General features: G+C 35.8%; 1 protein-coding gene across 1 annotated transcript in view; it reads left to right on the top strand.

Annotated features, from left to right (window-relative positions):
- The first annotated feature begins 16,368 nt into the window (after positions 1-16,368).
- LOC136068446 (uncharacterized) overlaps positions 16,369-17,534 on the top strand; it is a 3,371-nt gene continuing 2,205 nt past the window's right edge. Inside the window, exon 1 of the mRNA XM_065775599.1 lies at positions 16,369-16,451. Coding sequence (XP_065631671.1) covers positions 16,369-16,451 — 83 coding nt within the window. The remainder of the gene's footprint in view (positions 16,452-17,534) is intronic.

Genomic DNA, 17,534 nt, shown 5'->3' with positions numbered 1-17,534 from the left:
ATCTTCAATTCATCAACTTCTTGCTTATTATCACTAGCAATCAAAATATCATCAACATAGACCAAAAGAGCAATAAAAGAGGTAGAATTCTTCTTAGTGAAAAGTGAGTAGTCAGCCTTGGACTGTGTGAAACCTAAAAGAAGGAATGCAGTGGAAAACTTGGCAAACCATTGCCTTGAAGCTTGCTTTAGTCCATATGAGGAAGTTTGAATGTAACGATAAATGATACAATAAGGCAAAAGATGCAAGGAAAACAAAATCATCATCATGGTGTTTCTGATAATTTCTAAATCAGACAAGTAGAATAAATTTTGCAATACAAAATAGTCTCTTTCTCCTGCTAAGAATAAATAAAATGGAATAATAAACTCTTTTTGGCGTAGACCCAATGAAAGGCATCATAAACAAATGAGAACCTTATCTTTATATTGAACCTGTTTTTCTTCTCAAGTAGACAAAGCAGCAACTTCAACGTGACATAAATCTCTAAGATAAGCTAATCTTGGAGAAGGGCATATGTAATGTAATATTACAAAATACACTTAATGGAGTTTCTAACTATGCTAGGGGCTTAGGAACAGAGAGTCCCATAGAAGTATTTTGCGTCACAAGTTATCACATCTATGGCCAAAGATGATGCAGGGAAAAAAAAATATGAGAGCCAGATTGTGACATTGCTTTGGGGAAAAAGAAATGATCTAAAGTATTTCCTCCAACATAAGTTTTTCTTCCTAAAAATTAGTGATTATCCTATTTATTTGTTATCATGTTTTATACTTATATTTTTAGTAATTATTTTAACCAATTAAAATTTTATGAGTTCCATGTTCTATATATATTTTGTTGAAGATGGTTACTATGTTACACGTATCAATCACCTTTGAATATTATGTATGTGTATTATTCTTTCTTTACAATTTTGTATAATAGAAATGTTTGTTTGTTTAATTACTTATGTAATTTTTTTTTTTTTGACTTCATTACTTATGTAATTAAATATTTGAAATAGATGCCAAACCATACAAAACTTGAATTTGATGCCTTGACATCTTTGAGAATTTCTTATATTATTATTATAGTTAGACAAACTAAAATTGAGAATTTCACGATTAAAATTTTAAATATATTTTTTTATTTATTTCAAATAAATTTATATTTATTTTATTAGTAAATAATGTATTTTATATTTTCAAAATATATAAATGTTATATACAAATTTGGTAAAATTTTAATATACATTTAATTATGCTTATTTGTAAATAGATCCCATGTATGTATATGCAAGCATGACTTACAAGCTAGTATTAGGGAATAGTGTGGGCCAATATTATCTATTTAAGGTCTGGACATAACTAGGCTAAACCCGGGACATTAATCATAGCCCAACCCAACTTGAAATTTAGCCCAATTAAATAAAAGAAAAGAAAAGAAGCAAAAATAGAAAATCAATCATCACAGTCACCGCCCTTGAAATTGTAAATACTCTCATTCCCTGTTTGGTTAGCGAGAAAACAGAGAGAAAAACATTAACCCAGAAGGTAAAATCTCTCAATTTGTGGTCTTGTTCGTATCTCTGTGCCCATAGCCAATCCTGAGGCCAACGAAAGATACAATTTCTCTAAGTTTCTATTTCTATTTTTTAATGATTTCTTCTCTCTTTATGTGTTTTGTTTAAGTGAGAATCTTCATTGACTTTGAGACTAGTGAATACACACAAATTCGAAGTTTCACATTCTGAGTGTCACAAATTTTGCAACATTAACTTCGTATCTTTAGATCTCTTATCGTTTGAGACCTCTAAAACTTGAGCCCAGTTTTGAGTTCCATTCATTGGGTTTGGTTCCATGTATATTTTCAAACGCAGCATTATCAATACGTTTTGAATTTAAAAGTTTTATTCTTTGTGCTTGAAGATTATCATCTTTATTCATTGTTTATGTTTTGTTATTTGTCTGGTAAGCAATGTATCGGGGTGTTTTGTAATAAAAAAGTAAAGCTGTATGTATGACTCTGAATTTGTTGTTTAATTTTTTTTGAAATGGGTTATTGATGTTGAGCTCATTTATTGGGTTAATTGTGTGATTGGTTTTTATTTTTGGGTCTGAGAGATTGTTTTTTATTCAATAATTATCTCAAAAAACTGCAAGGGGTTTCTCGTATTATAGCATTGAAATAAAAAGACAACCTTTTCCATTGATATGTTCTGAGTGATCTTTTGGAAACACAGAGATTTGAGTGTTACGTTAGGTACATTGGCAATTCGCAGTTCAAACATAAGAGAATTCATACAAACTTGGATGAAAAAAATTGGACTAATTTAGCTAGGATGTGGTTTTGTTTAATTGAGTAATGATGTTTTCCATTTCTTCTCTCTTTTTAATTGGTAAATTTATGACGCACCATTGGGTTAGAACTCATTGTCAGTGTTTTTCTTCTTTCGAGTAGGAAAGATGACCCTTGGCTAGGTGCTTTTAACTTTAGGGACTTGAGAACTTCCATCAACAACTCTTTTGCTACAAGAGCAGTGAAACAGTGTAGTTCCAAGATGATTAGTTCTCAACAAGAAAAGATGTATTCTTCTTAATTTGAGTTTTTGTTGTAACATTATCTTTGAAATACACCTTTACGGTTTAATCCAAAACTTGATGGGATTAGTACTGTATCAGGGCACAAGACAAAAATTGTTCCTATTTTATTTATTTATAAATGACTCTTGCTGCTGTATGACCTTTGCTTCCCCCTTTAAAAAAAAATAAAAAAAAAAAAAAAAAAAAAATTGGAATGCTTTTAATTCAATTTTATAATAATTGTCTTTTTTTTTTTTTTTTTTTTTTCATATCACGAGCAATGTTAGGAAATGTAAAATTTTGTCTGTTTGTTGTAGTTGGAATATAAGTCTACTATTTTGGATCATCTGATTCCAGATGCAAATCTACAAGATACCTAATTTTAAGATTTATCATAATGTATTTTATGTTTCTTTTCCCATCGTTAACGTGAATTCTGCTCCAGCATACTGCTATTTTAACAGGTTGTTGTTCCACAGTTAAGTACAATGATATAGTTTGTGTTCTTTACTTGCTAAAGGTGCAAAATAGAAGGTTTTATTTTTTTCCTAAAACCTAGGATGATATAACAAATGACTCGAAATTTCAGTTAGATTTTTCTTAGATATAGCAGGTACAACCCCTTGATTAGTTCCATCCAAGTTCTCATTCAGACCATATAAAGTTGAATCACAACAAAACTACAAAAGGTGACAATTTACTTGATTATCCTTTTTAAGGAATTCATGCTTTTAGCCCCCCAAATTATTTGTTATAATTATGACAATGAAGATTAGAGTGTGAGAGATACAAAGAGACAGAATACCTTTTGGTGTCATTATTCGATCGGGTTTTTACTCTTTCAAATTTTTTGGAAGAAAGAACTTCCTTCATGTTGTACTATATGTACAAGTTCATTCTTTGGAGTTCTATTTTGTTGGGTATTTTGAAGAAAGCTTTTAGGTCTTGATTTTAATAATGCTACATAATTGTTATGTATGTATATGCAGTGGAAGTAGAGGGTCAATGCATGACGAATAATATGCATACTGGATTTGATCTAGTGAAAGTTTTCAAGTCATTCGGCACTTCAGTGGAAAAACAAGGTCACTTAAGATTGCTGAAGCTGGACCGCTAGGGCTTGGTGGCCAATTTTTTACTATTAATAAAAGTAGACGTATCTTGCATTCTAGCCGAATGCAGTCTGCTTCTGATATATGTCATTTTGCTTTGGTAAGTTTTCTTTCATATCTCCAATTACTTGTCATCTATGCCTTTTGTGTCTCATATTGTGGTCGATTTTCTTGTCTACAATTAATTATGTGTTCAATGTAAAATCTACAAATTTTAAATTTGTTAGAATGTGAAAATAGTTACCTTTATCTCATGATTTGGTATTTTCTAACATGCATAAGTGATACTTTGACCTTTTGCATGAAGGTAATGCCCCTTACAGCCCTTTGAAGTGAGCCAAAGTTTTAGAGCTTTCTAGGGATTATTACTTCAATTTTAGTCTCACTTAAGTTTTTCTCATCTAAAATTAAAAAAATAATTAAAAAAATCTTGAAAAGACAAGTCTAGACTAAATTGAAGCCGCTGGAGAAGGTGGTGAAGAAGTAGCCTCTAGAGCAAAACCACCAATGGTTGCCTGTCGTCGTGCAATACGACCAACACGAACATTCACCTAATACAACTCAGAGAAGAGTGTATCGAGACGAGCATCCATGCGCTGCAGCTGCGCCATGATGTCTTCAAGAGATACATCGCCCGTAGAGAAAGATGGAGCAGATGTAGATGGAGTAGATCTGGATGGAGCTGAACGGGAGGGAGGAGTGGAATCTGTTTATCGTGACCTAAACTGAGCCTTACTACGTTTTACGGTAGCGGCATCTATGGCACAAATGTGTGTGAAGTGGTCGGACACAGGAAAAAGAATAGAAAAATGGCATAAGATTCTCATGATAGCGGAAGTAAAGATGAGGTTATCACGGGACATCGAATCTAGATGAACATCTATGATAGAAAGGATAAAATGAGAAGAAAAATCTATAGTAATATGCTCAAGAAGAGATAACAAAAATCGAGCACGAGGTTTTGTAATGGAGTTATAGTGAGAGAGTGGATGGAGTACAAACGGCATCACCATGTTTAGGAATCTAGGACCTTTAGCAAAAGGTTTACATGATGTGTACTGATGCTCACCCCAATTAGCTGGGCGCTGACAAAAAGCGAAAATGAGCTCATCTTTGGACACAGTCCTCAGACGCTCATAGGAAGGATAGTCAGGAAACTCTATCCTAGGAACCCTAAGCATATCCGCAACAAGCTGCGGTGTGACAGGGATGCGCATACCTCGAACGCGAGTGAAAAAGAGAGGTACTGAACGATCGATCCCGTGCATATTGGAGTAAAACTCCTGAATCAGCACGAGAGGACATGTGACCGGGACGTCACACAGTGACTCTCATCTCCTATTGTGAATGACAGAGGGAAGGTCAGTGTCGGCGAAGTCCGCAAAATGACTTGGCGTTCCAAATGAACACCTCGTCTAGAAAAGTTCTTCGAAAATGCCTTGTGGGCATCTCCATCATGGAACCGAAGATTGAATCAGAAGATGAAGAAGCTCCAGAACGCAGAGGGTTCCAAGTCGGAGTGGATTTACGTTTGGGTGTCATAGACACTACTAACGTAAACAGAATGAGAAGGAGATAGAGAGGGAGATAATCAGAAAAGTCCCAAAACAGTTCACATATATCAAATATATTGAACAAAGAGTGCGTATGCATGGGAATGCATGAACATGTGACATGCAAATTGAAAAACATCATGGGCTCAGCCCAATCCAATCCTAACATCACACATACATAGAGCACACATCTAAATGCATGTAAATATCATTCTAATGCACATGGAATGTAATGTATGACATTTTGAATACATTTAAGTGAAAACCCAACTCAAAATTTCAAGAAAAACTCATTAATTTTGAAAAACCCCAAAACCTAAGCTTCAAAACATGAAATGCATGAAAATGGGAGTAAAAAGAGGTCTTACCAAGTGATTAGAACCAAGGAAAGACCGAAAATCAAGTGGGTTAGAAGCTTTGAGTGAGAAAATCAAGTTTGGGAGAGGAACCGCCACAGACAGATCGAGAGAGATCGAGTGAAATGAATTCAGAATCGTGACAGGAGCTTAAATAGGCACCTCAGTAAATCTCAACAGCTGAGGTGTTGAGAGGTATCGAGGAAGCTGTCGAGGTAGGTGTCGAGAAAAAGTACGTCTACAGTTGAAGGTGTTGAGGAATGAACATCAGAACCAAGAACAGAAGCTCGATTGATCGACAAGCTATCGAGAAGGTATCGAGGAGACAGGAGATTTCTCGATCGATCCACCAGGTGTCGAAAAGGTGTCGAGATTGCAATAAGAAAAAGGTTTGAGAATCTCGACAGATAACAAGGTATCGAGGAGGTGTCGAGCCAGGTTTAAAAAGCAATTTTTCGAGAAGTGAAAAACACAGACATGAATGCAATCCAACATACACCTCAACCATTGATCCAATCAACATATAAAGCTCTCAAAATCATCTCTCAACAAAGAATTAAGCACATGGATCCTCAAAAACACACACACACACACTAAACAAGTCTAACCAATTTTATTTTTCAAAAATAAGTCAAGACAGTTTAGTGAGCATACATTAGCACATGTAAAACCTTTGTGATGGCCAAATCACATTGTACCTGCACATGTATCAAAAGTAGCAAAGAATATTGCGTGTTGTGTGTGAAAAACATCGCAAGATTGCATATGTGTATAGATGTTATGACGATCTGAGATATGAGAAAATAACTTTTAACTCACACACAATCATAACTGTTTGATGGGGACTATCACCTTCGAGGTACATCCTATAACTCCCACATCTCCTAGAATACACGCTTGCAACCATATTTAAAGCATTTTTAATCTTTTTGCTTTTTATTTTCTTTGCATGTTTTCTTTTATTTTAGCATATCATACATGGGTATATAAAAGAGAGAAAAGAAATACCCAAGATGTTAAGCATTTGACATCGCACTTTTGCTATGCCGAAGCATACGAATGTCTTTGACACTGCACTTTTGCTATGCCGAAGCATACAGGTGTCATATTATGATTGGCGGGCAACAGTGGTGAGATGGTTATTTATGCCTTTCTCTTAGGATTTTCTAGTCCTACCCGTCAAAAAGAGTGATATGAGTGTTAAGTTTTAAGAGATAACCTAATCTTACTCATCACAAACAAGAGCCACAAAGCTCACTTGCTTAGTTGTGCATAGAGATGCTCATCTAAGCTACAAGAGATACAAAGTTTAGAAAACTTTGTTTCATTGGCCATCCAAGGTACACAAGTACCAAAGTACACAAAACACACACTGTTTTTGTATTTTTCTGATTTTTTTTTAAACAAAAATAAAATAAACAAAACTGAAAGTAACACACAAAACATGTTAAACAAAATAATGCAAAAACTAGACTGACCCAGCAGAAAAACAAAACACACAAGCAATGCAAAACACAGAAAAACAAAAAGGGAAAAGAAAGTGATGAAATCACTTAAAGTCCTTTTTCTTCCACACCTTGGAAGAGCCTTTCCTTTGATTGAATCCTTGAACCGGCGGTGAGGGGGAAGAATTTAACCCGTTCAAGTTCGAAAGGAACATGAGGGCTTTCAGAAGATCTCCAAGAGGAGCAAGAGAGGATTGAAGCTGATTATGGTTTCCAGATGCTATCACGCCATTGCTCTGTTGAGTGGCTAACCACTTATAGCAATTTGGTCTAGTATGACCGGCAGCACCACAATGATGACAGAGATGCTGCTTCTTTTGTTTAGGCTTTTGAGAGTTAGCCTTCTTAGCCCTAGGGTTTTTATCATCTTTCTTATCTTGCTTAGGGGGTGCTCCTAAGATAGATTTACCCTTGTCTAAGTTCTCACTAGCTAATTCAGTTTTGACATCAGTATTCTCAATTTCAGTATTATTAGCAGGAGGAACAAAAACAGTATTGCTAGTAGAAGCAGTATTTGAGAAAGAAATACCATACCCCAAACCAGTTCGATCCGAAGCAGATTTCTGATTGCTAAGCATCTCATCAAGCTTTGCACTTGAAGTCCTCTCTAGTTGAGCTCTGACTTGAAACAGCTCTGCTTCAAGCTTCTTGGTCTTCTCAGCCAAAAAGGTGTTTTCAAATCTCAGTGCTCCAATAGTTTGATTCGCCTCATCAAACTTTGTGGACAACTCTTCACGATCAAGTTCCACATCACTGAGCTTCTTGGTGGCCAGCCTGTATAATTTCTCATGCTTTTCAGAGAGCTTATAAAGCTTCTCATAGGCTGAATGGATATCATCTTGATCATCCATTTTCTTAAATTTTGACTCCACCAGTTCTTCTTCTTCATCCACTTCTTCAACAATCCCTTCAGTAGGATTGACTGTGGCGGTGAAGGCATTTAAGATTCCGTCATCCTCATTGTCGGAATCATCTTCAGGCTCAGTGTCACTTAGAGTTGCAGCAAGTGCCTTGCTTTTCCCAATGCTCTTGAGATATGTAGGACACTCATTTTTCATGTGTCCGAACCCATGACATCCAAAGCATTTTGGTCCTGCAGGAACAGTGTACTGACTTCCATCCTTAGCATCCTTCTTCCCTTTGTCTTGGCTTTTAGACTGTGAAGAACTGAACTGCCTCTGGTCCTTGTCGAAGCTCCTTCCATTGGCATTCTTCATAAACTTCTTGAACTGCCGAGTGATGTAGGACTTCATCTTAGAATCTTCATCATCGGAAGACTCATCTGTATCACTGTTCTTTGCCTTCAAGGCCATGCTTTTACCTTTACTTGACTTGCCAATCCTAGATAATCCTATCTCATAGGTTTGCAAGTTTCCTACCAGCTCAGTCAAAGGAATCTTGTCAATGTCCTTTGATTCTTCTATCACCGTAATCTTGGCATGGAATCTCTCAGGTAGAGATCTGAGCACCTTCCTTACAATCTTGGGTTCAGGGATGGTTTCCCCAAGATTGAAGGCTGAGTTCACTATGTCCTTGAGCTTGGCATAGAACTCATCAAACGACTCATCCTCCTCCATCTTAATTTCTTCAAAGCTTGTAGTGAGCCTCTGAAACTTTGAATCTTTGACAACCTTTGTTCCTTCATAGGTTGTTTGGAGGATGGTCCAAGCCTCCTTAGCAGTTTCAGTTGAGGATATCTTCTTGAACTCCTCATTGGTGACTGCACTAAATAGGGCATTTAACGCTCTGCTGTTGAAGTTAACCGTCTTGATCTTTGCGTCATCCCAATCGGCCGGTTCTTCTTTTGGCTTAGTCTAGCCAATCTCTACAGCTTGCCACACCTTCTCATCTAGAGACTGCAAGAAAGCTCTCATGCATACTTTCCAGTATGCATAGTTAGTGCCATCAAATAAATGAGGTATAATTAATAACTGTCCTCTATCCATGACAAACAGGGGTCAATGGATCAACACAACAAAGATTAAACCTAATCAGAGTATGCCTATTCTGATACCACTTGATAGGCCACAAACTGAATGACCCCTTATGATTAAACTAATTAATTAATTAGCCAAGTTATTAATTAATCAATTTATCATGCAATTGCATGGAAGCACAAACAAATCACCAAATAACTAAATATGCAGCGGAAATTAAATGACACGGTGATTTGTTTATGAATGGAGAAAACCCTTACGGCAAAAATTCTACCGAGTGATTTTCAAGTCACCACTCCCGAAACTCCACTATTATCAAATCAAGTGGTTACAAGTAAAAGAATCACAAGTACCTTACCAACCAACAGTTGAATCCTTACCCCAATATCCAATTGGACTTGATCTGTAGTGACAATTTTCCTTTTGATGCACAGCTCCCAAGTACGTGACTAACCAATGCGTGGATCTCAATACGCAACTTCAAACACCAACTAAGGAGGAGAGGTTGGCTGCAAAGTTCTTCAGTTCATCCTATACGATGAAGATCAGGAAGATGCTTGGTTACAAAACCCTTTGGTGCAAATACACAGCAACTTTTTCAGAGAAGATGAACTAGGTCAAGAACTTCGTCTTTGATCACAATTTGCTTGAACAAAGATTGCTCAATACTTTTGCAACTTGTGTACAACTTGACGGCTTTTAAAACAATCATTTTATATGTTTAGGATTAGGAGAAAAGAAGGCCCAAAAGCATATTCACGGATCCCAAGGAAATCAAATCAGAAAATCTAAAATTATAAATCTCGACAAATAGTAGGTGTCAAGGTAGCTATCGAGCAGGTGTCGAGCTTTAATGAATTTGCACTTCAGCTTGATTTTTCTTGGACAGACTTGATGACTTCAACACTTGATCTTGAAACTTGTTTCTTGAAGTATTAAAAACACCTAGAACTACCCAATTACAAGTAGAGTGCGTTTTGTCAAAAGATTAGCCAATTTATACAAATAAGTGACATATGTTCTCAACAAGTGAGAACACAAATGTCCTAACACTTGATATCAAAATATAGCTAAAATTCTTGTGATGGAAGAAGTATTAATTACTTGAAAAATAGTTGATTTAGTTTTTGTTCTGGTTTCTTTTGTAGGTTGCGCTTTTAGCAACTTGGCCCTTTTGCTTGATAATTTCGACTCTTTTGGTATGTAATCTTGGTTGTTGTTGTTGTTGTTGTTGTTGCTCTCTCTCTCTCTCTCTCTCTCTCTCTCTCTCTCTCTCTCTAAGTTATATGTTTTTGTATATAAAGAACTTGATCTTTATGGAAATTAAAGGATAAACACTAGAAAGAAATTAGGATTGACTAAGAAATCCTTGACCTCAATAGAATTTTTTGCATAAATGGTTTTTCTAATGATTTTTTCCAATAAACTACTGCTACTTTTATACAAGATAACTCCTGCATTTTAGGAAAAACCTATCTTAATAAAACTCAAAGAGCTCCACTAGCCGTTACAATCCTATTAAGGATATTTCAGAATCAAAGTTTATTCATCATGAATATCATTTAGATGGAATGATATTCTAAATGATATCATTTAAGTATTTCCTTTATTTAGCACATATTTGACTTTGGTTGCCACGCTTGTTGTAGTTGCTAGATTCATGGATCCTTGATTCACGTGTGCTTGATTAATAGTAAATAAAATTTTATTCCGAAATATCCTAAATAAATCCAATCAAATGACTAACATATTCCCTTATCATATTAAAATGCAAACACAAATGCAATAAATCCTAATATCTCACATAACAAGTTATTTCTGATCCTAAAATTATGCAAAATATCTAAATACTATGCACGTAATAGTTGTAGAGTTTTTTTTTTTTTTTTTTTTTATTGTTTTCCTTTTTTCCTTTTTAATTTTAATTGAAGCCAAGAAACCCAGTGGTTCAAGGCTACTTTGTATCTTAGTTACTGACTTTTCTTTTTTTTTCAAACTTTGTTTTATAGATATCAATGGCAGCAACACCAACTTTCTTTTCTTTGCTTGTCCATCATGGTTCAACAACATCGATCATTCATGATATTGATCAGAATTGGTATTCATATATGGATATGTATCAAGATGTATTAGAGACTATACTTGTGGACTTGCCTGTAAACATAGGTGCAGACATCAACATCAAGTGTGAAATACCAAATTCAATAGACATCATGAATGTGAATAACGATATTGATATGTTAAATACGTTTGACACATATGAAGATGAAGGGTGTCATAAAATTCACATTCATGTTTCATTTGCACCTAATGAGCCTTAACGGACTACTTCTCAACCCACTCAAGAACACATATGAAGATGAAGGGTGTCATAAAATTCACATTCATGTTTCATTTGCACCTAATGAGCCTTAACGCACTACTTCTCAACCCGCTCAAGAACAAGCTATAGTTGGTACGACTTCTTTATCTGAAGATCCTAATTTTAGTGACATTTTTGGCAATGATCTTTTAGTTGGGGCTACTATGAATTTTAGCCATGACATTAATGCCGTTAAGGGGAAAGAGTTTACTGATGAAATGCTATTGGCATTGGCTAGTGCTCCTGCGAATTTTAATATTATTGCTCCTGTGGGTGTAGAGTTTGGTTATTTTGAAGAAGAATTTCATATTAGTGCTTCTAATGAAGAGTAGCAAAGTGAAAATGAAATTAACAGTGATAGTGAGTATGAAGTAGATGGGTCTGTGGTTAAGAAAAATTCTAAAGGTGAGGATGGTGGCCTCTTAGACTTTGGCTTTGAAGAAGTTCATGAGGATGGGTTTGACTCTGAACTTCTTCTTTGATGACATTATCTCCTTCTAGGGCAAACACTCTCTTCTTTTGACGGATGGGCTTGTAAGACGGGGACACATTTAAACAATGAGTAATCACACGGGGGTCAATCCCAAGCATGTCTTCATGGCTTTAAGGAATCTAACGAGATCCTGCTTCATCTTCTCCCCCATACTCATCCCAATCCTAGTAAACTTCTCCAGGTTAGACTCATCCAATGGTACATCTTCCAATACCTTAATTGGCTCGGCCAATGTTCTTCTTTCTTCAATGTTCATTGTCTGCATTTGCTCGTCTATTGCTAACATTGCTAAATAACATTCTCTAACAGCTAATTGATCTCCTTGTACTTTTCTAATGTCATACTCCGTTGGAAATTTGACAGACAAGTGGTAGGTGGACGTTGCAGCCCTCTAATTGTTCAAAGTTGGTTGTCCAATAATGACATTATACGAGGACAAACAGTCTACAATAAGGAAATTTACTTCCTTATTGATTTGCCATGGGTAAGAGCCAACCACGACTAGCAAGGAGATTTTGCCTACTAGTAGAACCTTCATCCTCCAAACCCGATCAATGGCACATTCACTTGACAAATTAGTTCCTTGTTAATCCTTATTTGCTAGAAGGCTGGATAGTAGAGGATGTCTATTCAACTCCCATTATCTATTAACAACCTTCTAGTTGTATAATTTGCAATCGCCAAAGTAATGACAATCGCATCATCATGAGGATGGTGCAGTCGTCTTGAATCCTCGTCTGTGTAAATAATGGCTGGTTCATCTGCTCTAATCATCCTCGACAGCCGTCTAGATATCTGAACATTCTGGACTTCCTGCAAATAGGTCTTCTTGGCTTTAGATGAGCTTCCTATTGATGTACCCCTTACAATGATCCTTATCTCTCCAAACGGTTGACGTGCTGGCTCTTCTGCTTTACCCTTCATTGGCTATCTCTCGTCCTTATAGTCTCGCCTTTAAGAAAGTTTTTTAACTTTCCTTGCTTAATGAAATTGGCTGTCTCTCGTCCTTATAGTCTTGCCTTTAAGAAAGTTTTTTAACTTTCTTTGCTTAATGAAAGCTTCAATCTATTGCTTCAAGTCATAGCATTCATTCGTATCATGTCCATGGTTATGGTGAAAACGAAAGTACTTGCTTTTGTTGTACTTGCTTTTGTTCCGCTTGCTAGGATCTCCTTTCATCCTCTCGAGCCATTTCAAGGATTGATCTTTTTTTATTTGCATTAACACTTAGTCAAATGGAGTATTCAAAGGAGTGTAATTGGAGTATCGTCTTGAGGATGACCCTGCTTTCTTGTCGTCATGATCCATTTTCTCCCCTACTTTGGCTTTCTTTGGACAAGGAACTTGCTCTAGATGGTATATAACAATTGTCCAGCCGTTCACCTTTCTTCTTTTCTTGGCAATGATCACATCTTCTGCGTTCATGAAACTTTGGGCTGAATGTATCAATTCAGCCATCATCTGCGGCTCCTAGTCGTACAGACTACGGATAAACAAGTCTAAACTGACACCATTGTAGAAAGTTGCTAAAAGGATCTTGTCATTCATTTCGTCCATCAATAGGGCTTTTTTGTTAAAACGACTAATAAAAGTACGCAGGATCTCGTTATCTCCTTGTTCTATGTTTAATAAGCTGGATGAGGAACGCTTCTGCCTTTGTCCCCCTATAAAGTTGTTGACGAACAACTTACTTAACTCTTGGAATGAAGTTATGGTGTTTGGTGGTAACTTACCAAACCATACTTTGGTCGGGCCTTTCAACGTGGTAGAAAAGGCTCTACACATGATTTCGTTTGGAACACCTTGGAGATGCATGGTTGTCTTGAACATAGCAATGTGATCACGAGGATCACGCATCCCATCATATAAGTCTGGGGTAGGTATTTTGAACTTGGAAGGCAGGGGATGACTCGTGATAGATGCAATGAAGGGTGAATCAATCATGTGGACGAGGTCATCCACATGATTTGCTGTCCTCATGGTATCCTTCATCTTTTCCATGGCTCTTTTCATTTGGTCCATCTCACTTTCCAAATGTGGTACCCTACGAGTAACGGTACCTTTGGACTGGTCTCTTTCAACATTATTCTCAGCCCTTTCATTCTCTAAATTCTGGCATTGTTCTTCACCACGTCGCTATTGATATTGTCTATTAACTTCTCTAGTTAACTCCTGGTTCTGTTGCGTCAGTTTTGCCATCGCTACTGCCATGGACTGTAACTATTGTTAAACGATCGTCGAGGGTGCTGGTGCACGGTTTGGGTGAATGGAGGCATTTCCACTCTCCTGGTGTCTTGGACTGGTGGCCATCGACTTAGTTCAAACCATGCAGCCTTTTTGTCTTGGAAAGCTAAGAAGTTAACACTTTGAAATTTAATTAACTCGTCTTTCCCACAAACGGCGCCAACTGATGATGCACGAAAATCAATAGGCTAGAATACTTCGGACTATGGTGGTGGCTCTATGATCTTGAAAAAAAAAATAGTCAAGGGTGACTGGTGTAACCTAGCCAAGGACCCTCCGACAGTTAAGTCAGTCTTCTCTCTAGAACACAAGGATGGGAAATTGTGAATGGTAGAACTTATCTCAAGTGAATGAGACTTGCTTCTTTTATAGAGAGTTTGGAGTGGGTCTACTTGTTCGGATCCACCACCATCGTAGGTGATGTGAGCAGTTAATGGAGAAAATGGGTAAATGAAGTACGTGAAGTGAATTATGAGGAACTCCTTCCACATTTTGAGAGTAGCATATTATGGTCAAATCATAAGGAACTTTATGAGAAGTTCTTTTGTAGAATTCACCAAGTGTTATTTGGTCGTCCTTACTTTTGTGCTATGGACAACTAACCTGATCTTGTTATAAAGGGACATGTATTGCTCCTAAGTACAATGTCCTTGTTCTCCTCTTCTTAAGGTTTTCTGGATGTGATCAAGTTATGGATGTGGTGACTGTGGATGACCACCATGGACGAATGTCCTTAACTTAGTCCCCATCAGTATTAATTCCTTGAAAAATAGTTGATTTAGTTTTTGTTCTGGTTTCTTTTGTAGGTTGCTTTTTTAGAAACTTGGCCCTTTTGCTTGATACTTTCAACTCTTTTGGTATGTAATCTTGGATTTTTTTTTTTTCTCTCTAAGTTATAGGTTTTGGTATGTAAAGAACTTGATCTTTATGGAAATTAAAGGATAAACGCTAAAAAGAAATTAGGATCGACTAAGAAATCCTTGACCTCAATAGAGTTTTTTGCATAAATGGTTTTTCTGATGATTTTATTCCAATAAACTACTGCTACTTTTATACAAAATAACCCGTTCATTTTAGGAAAAACCTATCTTAATAAAACTCAAAGAGCTCCACTAGCCGTTACAATCCAATTGAGGATATTTTGGAATCAAAGTTTATTAATCATGAATATCATTTAGATGGAATCAAAGTTTATTCATCATGATATTCTAAATGATATCATTTAAGTATTTCCTTTATTTAGCACATATTTGACTTTGGCTGCCACGCTTGTTGTAGTTGCTAGATTCATGGATCCTCAATTCACATGTGCTTGGTTAATGGTGAATAAAATTTTATTCTAATATCCTCAATAAATCCAATCAAATGACTAACATATTCCCTTATCCTATTAAAATGCAAACACAAATGCAATAAATCATAATATCATGCAACAACTTATTCTAATCCTAAAATTATGCAAAATATCTAATTACTATGCATGTAACTGTTTTAGAGTGTTTTATTGTTTTCCTTTTTCCTTTTTAATTTTAATACCTAGTGTGTTTAAGGTCACTTTGTATCTTAGTTAATGATTTTTTTATTTTTTCAAACTTTGTTTTATAGATATCAATGGCAGCAACACCAACTTTGTTTTCTTTGCTTGTTCATCATGGTCCAAGAACATCGATCATTCACAATGTTGATCCGAATTGGTATTCATATGTGGATATGTCTCAAGATGTATTAGAGACTATACTTGTGGACTTGCCTGCAAACATAGATGCAAACATCAACATCAAGTGTGAAATACCAAATTCAATGGACATCATGAATGTGAATAATGATACTAATATGTTAAATATGTTTGACACATATGAAGATGAAGGGTGTCGTAAAATTCACATTCGTGTTTCATTTGCACCTAATGAGCTTCAATGCACTACTTCTTAACTCACTCAAGAACAAGCTATAGTTGGTACGACTTCTTTATTTGAAGATCCTAATTTTAGTGACAATTTTGGCCATGATCTTTTGGCTGGGGTGGCTATGAATTTTAGCCATGACATTAATGCTACGAAGGGGAAAGAGGTTACTGATGAAATGCTATTGGCATTAGCTAGTGTTCCTGAGGATTTTAATATTCTTGCTCCTATGGGTGTAGAGTTTGATTATTTTGAAGAATAATTTAATATTAGTGCTTCTAATAAAGAGTGGCAAAGCGAAGATGAAATTGACAGTGATAGTGAGTACGAAGTAAATGGGTTTCTGGTTGAGAAAAAAATCTGAAGGTGAGGATGGTGGCCTCTCAGACTATGGCTTTAAAGAAGCTCATAAGGATGGGTTTGATTTTGACGTTGACATAGAGCATATTCATGGATAGGGTTATTCAAGGAAGAAGGTTCAATAAGGCTAGAAAATGTCATGGTATTTACTAATGTGAATGAATTTAGGGAAGCATTAAGGGATTTTGCAATTCAAGGACTTGAACTTGTTAGGGTGAAGAATAATAAAACTAGAGTGATTGCACATGTGCTAGTGATGGGTGTCTATAGCAGATTCATGCCGCTATAACCAGTGGCGGACCATCATTATGATTGAGGGGGGCATTGGCCCCCCCTAAATTTTTCATAAAATTAAGGATTTTTTAATGGAATTATCCTAAATAATTTGAAAAATTTTATAAGAACCTTATCATTTTAGCCCCTTATACTCAATAATATACATATATATTTAAGAAAATTTAAAATAAACATAATTTTCATTTAAATAAAAGAATAATACTAGAGATACAAACTATATTATAAAAAATATTACAAATTGCTGATGTGATGAGTGATTCTTGGTAAATGAAAAAGTGATATTTATGGCTGGCCTAGATGAAACCAATAAGAAGTTGGTCACATCAAAATTTTGTAAAAATATTGTAAAATAGAATACAATCCATAAATAAATAAATATATATATATATATATGTGTGTGTGTGTGTGTGTGTGTGTGTGTGTGTGTGAAAAAATTACAATAATTAAACATTCAGCATCTTTAAAATGAACACATTGGTATTTTAACAATTACCTCTACAATTCCAACATGTTAGGTTCTAAGGTCTTAGGATTTTATGTATTTAGAACTCTAATTTGTAATATTGGCAAACCATGATCAAAACAATGTATTTAGTCTTGTTTAGGCTTGCTCAAAGTTGGTTTATTATTGTAAAGTTGGAATCGAGTGGCTGCAGAAGTACTTGGGACTTTCGGCCTGGCTCGATTGATCGAAGAATAGACTCGATCGATCAAAAATCGCACAGGTTGATTATTCTGCAGAATTTCCAACTCAGCCCTACTTCATTAAACGTTTAGGATTTTATGTTTTTACCCTAGGTATATAAACTAAACCCTAGCCACGTTTTTGGGGGTTGCTCCAGTT

This window comes from Quercus suber, unplaced genomic scaffold, assembly GCF_002906115.3.
Source record: "Quercus suber isolate HL8 unplaced genomic scaffold, Cork oak 2.0 scaffold_115, whole genome shotgun sequence".
Lineage (NCBI taxonomy): Eukaryota > Viridiplantae > Streptophyta > Magnoliopsida > Fagales > Fagaceae > Quercus > Quercus suber.
Note: the sequence above shows the minus strand (reverse complement) of the source record. Positions and strands in the feature narration are given on the sequence as shown.